At 38.4% G+C, this 8,613-nt stretch overlaps 1 protein-coding gene across 1 annotated transcript; it reads left to right on the top strand.

Moving 5' to 3' along the window:
• The first annotated feature begins 244 nt into the window (after positions 1 to 244).
• Positions 245 to 2,169, top strand: LOC119522580 (ras-related protein Rab-2A). The gene has a single exon (XM_037821005.1). The coding sequence runs from the start codon at positions 312 to 314 to the stop codon at positions 948 to 950; it is 639 nt and encodes a 212-aa protein (XP_037676933.1). The 5' UTR covers positions 245 to 311; the 3' UTR covers positions 951 to 2,169.
• The last annotated feature ends 6,444 nt before the right edge of the window (positions 2,170 to 8,613 follow it).

The raw sequence follows: 8,613 nt of genomic DNA, 5'->3' as shown, positions 1-8,613 counted from the left end.
AAATCCACAAACTACAAAACCCACTCACAATGAAATAGGTATGATTACTAATCCTGTAACTATTAAGGAAATTGAAGTCATAGTTTAAAACCTTCTGAAAAAAAAAAAAAGAATCTCCAGGCTAAGATGCTTTAACTGGCAAATTCTACCTAACACTTAAAGAAAAAAAAAATCTATAAAATCCCTTCCAGGAAATAGAAGAGGAGGAAACACTTCCCAAATCATTTTAAAAGTCTAGGGGGTGAGGGGCGTGGAGGAGGAGCAGCAACAGGAGGAGGAGCCGTGTGCCCTGGCACCGAGCGGCCGCGGCCATGGCGTACGCCTATCTGTTCAAGTACATCATCATCGGCGACACAGGTGTTGGCAAATCTTGCTTATTGCTACAGTTCACAGACAAGAGGTTTCAGCCAGTGCATGACCTTACTATTGGTGTAGAGTTTGGTGCTCGAATGATAACTATTGATGGAAAACAGATAAAACTTCAGATATGGGATACAGCAGGGCAGGAGTCCTTTCGTTCCATCACAAGGTCATATTACAGAGGTGCAGCAGGGGCTTTGCTGGTGTATGATATTACAAGGAGAGATACATTCAACCACTTGACAACCTGGTTAGAAGATGCCCGCCAGCATTCCAATTCCAACATGGTCATTATGCTTATTGGAAATAAAAGTGATTTAGAATCTAGAAGAGAAGTAAAAAAAGAAGAAGGTGAAGCTTTTGCACGAGAACATGGACTTATCTTCATGGAAACTTCGGCTAAGACTGCTTGCAATGTGGAAGAGGCATTTATTAATACAGCAAAAGAAATTTATGAAAAAATCCAAGAAGGAGTCTTTGACATTAATAATGAGGCAAATGGCATTAAAATTGGCCCTCAGCATGCTGCTACTAACGCGACGCATGCGTGCAATCAGGGAGGACAGCAGGCTGGAGGTGGCTGCTGCTGAGTCTGTTTTTACTGTGCAGCTGCCCACGGGGCCTACTCACTTCTTTCAACTCTCTCTCCTCCTGCTCAGCTGAGACATGAAACTATTCAAAATGGCTTTATGTCACAGAAGACTTTAATCCTTCACATTCTTACATAACTTTGAATAAATGGTTAATGTTCACTTAAAAAGACAGATTTTGGAGATTGTATTCATATCTATTTGCATTTGATTTCTAGGTCAATTGATGTGATTATTTTTGTTAAATGTTGTCTTGTGCCCTTGACTACGAACTGAATTGTATTAAACACTACCAGGTCACCTTGAGTATTTTAAATCAGTTTGTTGTAGTTAGGTTTCCTAACACCTGTGGTTACCTAATGTTTAATATGAGAGAACTGTCCTCAAAAAGTTTGTCGATTTTCAAGGCTATAAAGAAAACCAGAAGGACTCTTTTAATTCTGTATTTATCATTTACTTTCTGTATATATAGTTTAATATCCTGCTTGGGTGGAATTTGCCAAGCTTGAATTCTTTAATGCATTTGCATAAATTCTATACTGTTTAGAGCTTAAAGCTACAGAAGCATTGTTAGGAATTGCTTGGACGCTGAATTTTAAACTTTTTGACATTGTTAACAAGCATGTTCATCTTTTCTTGTCACTAGTCCAAGAAAAATATGCTTAATGTATACTACTAAAGGCTATGTATGTGTTTAACCTGTTTTAATGCCAAAAGTTTGCAATTTGTCCCTAATTTCCTTAAGGCCTGTTCAGAAAAGGATTTGTTTGCCTTACTGAGTACTGTTGATTAAAAACACGGTATAATGAGTGAAAAGGGCAGAAGCAAGGAATCCCTACATCTAAGCAACTCCAGGAAGAATGCGTATCCACATTTAGATGGCACATTATGAGGACTTTAATCTTACCTTAAACACAATAATGTTTTCTTTTTCTTTTATTCACATGATTTCTAGGTATATTTTTCATGCAGGACAGTTTTTTCAACCTTGATGTACAGTGACTATGTAAAATTTTTCTTTCAGTGGCAACCTATATGGTAAGCATCTTGTCTGTTTTGAAGAAGATATGACAATAAATCTACCAGATGGAAAATCCTGTTAAAAGTAGAAAAGGTTTAGTAATTGACTCAATGTGGTGGTTTTATCCTTCTTTTCTTTTTCTCCTTGGCCTATAATGAAATTGTTATAGTAGTGCAAAATAAAATCCTATGTATAAAAGTGAAAAAAAAAAAAAAAAAAAAAAAAGTCTAGCATCATTCACAGAAATGTAGTTATTTTAGGTTATTTGTTTTTCTTATTCCTTTGTTGGGTTATAGTCTGTTTATTTTCTTAGGGTAGAGTAGGAACATGTTGGAAGCAATGTAGTTATTTTAGGTTTTTTTCTTATTCCTTTGTTTTGGTTTTGTTTGAAATGTTTTTTATTGTTTCGTTTTTAATTTTTTGATAAAGTTAAAAAACAATGAATGAGTATAAAAATGTAAATGAACAACGTGGGGAGGAGGGGAATGGAATGTTTTGGATGTTCTTTTTTATTTTAATTTTAATTTTATTTTTTGGAGTAATGAAAATGTTCAAAGATTGATTGTGGTGATCAATGCACAACTATATGATGATACTATGAACAACTGATTGTACACTTTGAAGGATTGTATGCTATGTGAATATATCTCAATAAAATTCCATTTTAAAAAAGGCTAGCATCACCCTGAGATCAAAACTAAACACAGTTCAAGATGGCAGACTGGTGAGCTGTATGTTTTAGTTACTCCTCCAGGAAAGTAGGTAGAAAGCCAGGAACTGCGTGGACTGGACACCACAGAGCAATCTGACTTTGGGCATACTTCATACAACACTCATGAAAATGTCGAACTGCTGAGATCAGCGAAATCTGTAAGTTTTTGCGGCCAGGGGACCTGCGCCCCGCCCTGCCAGGCTCAGTCCCGTGGGAGGAGGGGCTGTCAGCTCCGGGAAGGAGAAGGGAGAACTGCAGTGGCAGCCCTTATCGGAAACTCATTCTACTGATCCAAACTCCAACCATAGATAGACTGAGACCAGACACCAGAGAATCTGAGAGCAGCCAGCCCAGCAGAGAGGAGACAGGCATAGAAAAAAAAAAACAACACGAAAAACTCCAAAATAAAAGCAGAGGATTTTTGGAGTTCTGGTGAACACAGAAAGGGGAAGGGCGGAGCTCAGGCCTTGAGGCCCATATGCAAATCCCGAAGAAAAGCTGATCTCTCTGCCCTGTGGACCTTTCCTTAATGGCCCTGGTTGCTTTGTCTATTAGCATTTCAATAACCCATTAGATCTCTGAGGAGGGCCCTTTTTTTTTTTTTTTTTTTAATCCTTTTTTCTTTTTCTAAAACAATTACTCTAAGAAGCCCAATACAGAAAGCTTCAAAGACTTTCAATTTGGGCACATCAAGTCAAGAGCAGAACTAAGAGAGCTCTGAGACAAAAGGCAATAATCCAGTGGCTGAGAAAATTCACTAAACACCACAACTTCCCAAGAAAAGGGGGGTGTCCGCTCACAGCCACCATCCTGGTGGACAGGAAACACTCCTGCCCATCGCCAGCCCCATAGCCCAGAGCTGCCCCAGACAACCCAGTGTGACGGAAGTGCTTCAAATAACAGGCACACACCACAAAACTGGGCGTGAACATTAGCCTTCCCTGCAACCTCAGCTGATTGTCCTAGAGTTGGGAAGGTGGAGCAGTGTGAATTAACAAAGCCCCACTCAGCCATCATTTGAGCAGACTGGGAGCCTCCCTACACAGCCCAGCAGCCCAGAACTGCCCTGGGGGGATGACACTCACCTGTGACATAGCACAGTCATCCCTCAACAGAGGACCCAGGGTGCACAGCCTGGAAGAGGGGCCCACTTGCAAGTCTCAGGAGCCATACGCCAATACCAAGGACTTGTGGGTCAGTGACAGAGACAAACTGTGGCAGGACTGAACTGAAGGATTAGACTATTGCAGCAGCTTTAAAACTCTAGGATCACCAGGGAGATTTGATTGTTAGGGCCACCCCCCCTCCCCGACTGCCCAGAAACACACCCCACATACAGGGCAGGCAACACCAACTACACACGCAAGCTTGGTACACCAATTGGGCCCCACAAGACTCACTCCCCCACTCACCAAAAAGGCTAAGCAGGGGAGAACTGGCTTGTGGAGAACAGGTGGCTCGTGGACGCCACCTGCTGGTTAGTTAGAGAAAGTGTACTCCACGAAGCTGTAGATCTGATAAATTAGAGATAAGGACTTCAATAGGTCTACAAACCCTAAAAGAACCCTATCAAGTTCAGCAAATGCCACGAGGCCAAAAACAACAGAAAATTATAAAGCATATGAAAAAACCAGACGATATGGATAACCCAAGCCCAAGCACCCAAATCAAAAGACCAGAAGAGACACAGCACCTAGAGCAGCTACTCAAAGAACTAAAGATGAACAATGAGACCATAGTACAGGATATAAAGGAAATCAAGAAGACTCTAGAAGAGCATAAAGAAGACATTGCAAGACTAAATAAAAAAATGGATGATCTTATGGAAATTAAAGAAACTGTTGACCAAATTAAAAAGACTCTGGACACTCATAGTACAAGACTAGAGGAAGTTGAACAACGAATCAGTGACCTGGAAGATGACAGAATGGAAAATGAAAGCATAAAAGAAAGAATGGGGAAAAAAATTGAAAAAATCGAAATGGACCTCAGGGATATGATAGATAATATGAAACGTCCAAATATAAGACTCATTGGTGTCCCAGAAGGGGAAGAAAAGGGTAAAGGTCTAGGAAGAGTATTCAAAGAAATTGTTGGGGAAAACTTCCCAAATCTTCTAAACAACACAAATACACAAATCATAAATGCTCAGCGAACTCCAAATAGAATAAATCCAAATAAACCCACTCCGAGACATATATTGATCACACTGTCAAACACAGAAGAGAAGGAGCAAGTTCTGAAAGCAGCAAGAGAAAAGCAATTCACCACATACAAAGGAAACAGCATAAGACTAAGTAGTGACTACTCAGCAGCCACCATGGAGGCAAGAAGGCAGTGGCACGATATATTTAAAATTCTGAGTGAGAAAAATTTCCAGCCAAGAATACTTTATCCAGCAAAGCTGTCCTTCAAATTTGAGGGAGAGCTTAAATTTTTCACAGACAAACAAATGCTGAGAGAATTTGCTAACAAGAGACCTGCCCTACTGGAGATACTAAAGGGAGCCCTACAGACAGAGAAACAAAGACAGGACAGAGAGACTTGGAGAAAGGTTCAGTACTAAAGAGATTCGGTATGGGTACAATAAAGGATATTAATAGAGAGAGGGAAAAATATGGCAAACATAAACCAAAGGATAAGATGGCCGATTCAAGAAATGCCTTCACGGTTATAACGTTGAATGTGAATGGATTAAACTCCCCAATTAAAAGATATAGATTCGCAGAATGGATCAAAAAATATGAACCATCAATATGTTGCATACAAGAGACTCATCTTAGACACAGGGACACAAAGAAACTGAAAGTGAAAGGATGGAAAAAAATATTTCATGCAAGCTACAGCCAAAAGAAAGCAGGTGTAGCAATATTAATCTCAGATAAAATAGACTTCAAATGCAGGGATCTTTTGAGAGACAAAGAAGGCCACTACATACTAATAAAAGGGGCAATTCAGCAAGAAGAAATAACAATCGTAAATGTCTATGCACCCAATCAAGGTGCCACAAAATACATGAGAGAAACACTGGCAAAACTAAAGGAAGCAATTGATGTTTCCACAATAATTGTGGGAGACTTCAACACATCACTCTCTCCTATAGATAGATCAACCAGACAGAAGACCAATAAGGAAATTGAAAACCTAAACAATCTGATAAATGAATTAGATTTAACAGACATATACAGGACATTACATCCCAAATCACCAGGATACACATACTTTTCTAGTGCTCACGGAACTTTCTCCAGAATAGATCATATGCTGGGACATAAAACAAGCCTCAATAAATTTAAAAAGATTGAAATTATTCAAAGCACATTCTCTGACCACAATGGAATACAATTAGAAGTCAATAACCATCAGAGACTTAGAAAATTCACAAATACCTGGAGGTTAAACAACACACTCCTAAACAATCAGTGGGTTAAAGAAGAAATAGCAAGAGAAATTGCTAAATATATAGAGACGAATGAAAATGAGAACACAACATACCAAAACCTATGGGATGCAGCAAAAGCAGTGCTAAGGGGGAAATTTATAGCACTAAACGCATATATTAAAAAGGAAGAAAGAGCCAAAATCAAAGAACTAATGGATCAACTGAAGAAGCTAGAAAATGAACAGCAAACCAATCCTAAACCAAGTAGAAGAAAAGAAATAACAAGGATTAAAGCAGAAATAAATGACATAGAGAACAAAAAAAACAACAGAGAGGATAAATATCACCAAAAGTTGGTTCTTTGAGAAGATCAACAAGATTGACAAGCCCCTAGCTAGACTGACAAAATCAAAAAGAGAGAAGACCCATATAAACAAAATAATGAATGAAAAAGGTGACATAACTGCAGATCCTGAAGAAATTAAAAAAATTATAAGAGGATATTATGAACAACTGTATGGCAACAAACTGGACAATGTAGAAGAAATGGACAATTTCCTGGAAACATATGAACAACCTAGACTGACCAGAGAAGAAATAGAAGACCTCAACCAACCCATCACAAGCAAAGAGATCCAATCAGTCATCAAAAATCTTCCCACAAATAAATGCCCAGGGCCAGATGGCTTCACAGGGGATTTCTACCAAACTTTCCAGAAAGAACTGACACCAATCTTACTCAAACTCTTTCAAAACATTGAAGAAAAGGGAACACTACCTAACTCATTTTATGAAGCTAACATCAATCTAATACCAAAACCAGGCAAAGATGCTACAAAAAAGGAAAACTACCGGCCAATCTCCCTAATGAATATAGATGCAAAAATCCTCAACAAAATACTTGCAAATCGAATCCAAAGACACATTAAAAAAATCATACACCATGACCAAGTGGGGTTCATTCCAGGCATGGAAGGATGGTTCAACATAAGAAAAACAATCAATGTATTACAACACATTAAAAACTCGAAAGGGAAAAATCAATTGATCATCTCAATAGATGCTGAAAAAGCATTTGACAAAATCCAACATCCCTTTTTGATAAAAACACTTCAAAAGGTAGGAATTGAAGGAAACTTCCTCAACATGACAAAGAGCATATATGAAAAACCCACAGCCAGCATAGTACTCAACGGTGAGAGACTGAAAGCCTTCCCTCTAAGATCAGGAACAAGACAAGGATGCCCGCTGTCACCACTGTTATTCAACATTGTGCTGGAAGTGCTAGCCAGGGCAATCCAGCAAGACAAAGAAATAAAAGGCATCCAAATTGGAAAAGAAGAAGTAAAACTGTCATTGTTTGCAGATGATATGATCTTATATCTGGAAACCCCTGAGAAATCGACGATACAGCTACTAGAGCTAATAAAGAAATTTAGCAAAGTAGCGGGATACAAGATTAATGCACATAAGTCAGTAATGTTTCTATATGCTAGAAATGAACAAACTGAAGAGACACTCAAGAAAAAGATACCATTTTCAATAGCAACTAAAAAAATCAAGTACCTAGGAATAAACTTAACCAAAGATGTAAAAGACCTATACAAAGAAAACTACGTAACTCTACTAAAAGAAATAGAAGTGGACCTTAAAAGATGGAAAAATATTCCATGTTCATGGATAGGAAGGCTAAATGTCATTAAGATGTCAATTCTACCCAAACTCATCTAAAGATTCAATGCAATCCCAATCAAAATTCCAACAACCTACTTTGCAGACTTGGAAAAGCTAGTTATCAAATTTATTTGGAAAGGGAAGATGCCTCGAATTGCTAAAGACACTCTAAAAAAGAAAAACGAAGTGGGAGGACTTACACTCCCTGACTTTGAAGCTTATTATAAAGCCACAGTTGCCAAAACAGCATGGTACTGGCACAAAGATAGACATATAGATCAATGGAATCGAATTGAGAATTCAGAGATAGACCCTCAGATCTATGGCTGACTGATCTTTGATAAGGCCCCCAAAGTCACTGAACTGAGCCATAATGGTCTTTTCAACAAATGGGGCTGGGAGAGTTGGATATCCATATCCAAAAGAATGAAAGAGGACCCCTACCTCACCCCCTACACAAAAATTAACTCAAAATGGACCAAAGATCTCAATATAAAAGAAAGTACCATAAAACTCCTAGAAGATAATGTAGGAAAACATCTTCAAGACCTTGTATTAGGCGGCCACTTCCTAGACTTTACACCCAAAGCACAAGCAACAAAAGAGAAAATAGATAAATGGGAACTCCTCAAGCTTAGAAGTTTCTGCACCTCAAAGGAATTTCTCAAAAAGGTAAAGAGGCAGCCAACTCAATGGGAAAAAAATTTTGGAAACCATGTATCTGACAAAAGACTGATATCTTGCATATACAAAGAAATCCTACAACTCAATGACAATAGTACAGACAGCCCAATTATAAAATGGGCAAAAGATATGAAAAGACAGTTCTCTGAAGAGGAAATACAAATGGCCAAGAAACACATGAAAAAATGTT

The sequence above is a fragment of the Choloepus didactylus genome, chromosome X (genome assembly GCF_015220235.1).
Source record: "Choloepus didactylus isolate mChoDid1 chromosome X, mChoDid1.pri, whole genome shotgun sequence".
NCBI lineage: Eukaryota > Metazoa > Chordata > Mammalia > Pilosa > Megalonychidae > Choloepus > Choloepus didactylus.
Note: the sequence above shows the minus strand (reverse complement) of the source record. Positions and strands in the feature narration are given on the sequence as shown.

Bases quoted from the DNA above. Each gene is read 5' to 3' on its own strand.
- LOC119522580 (XM_037821005.1), top strand. From the start codon at position 312: ATGGCGTACGCCTATCTGTTCAAGTACATCATCATCGGCGACACAGGT.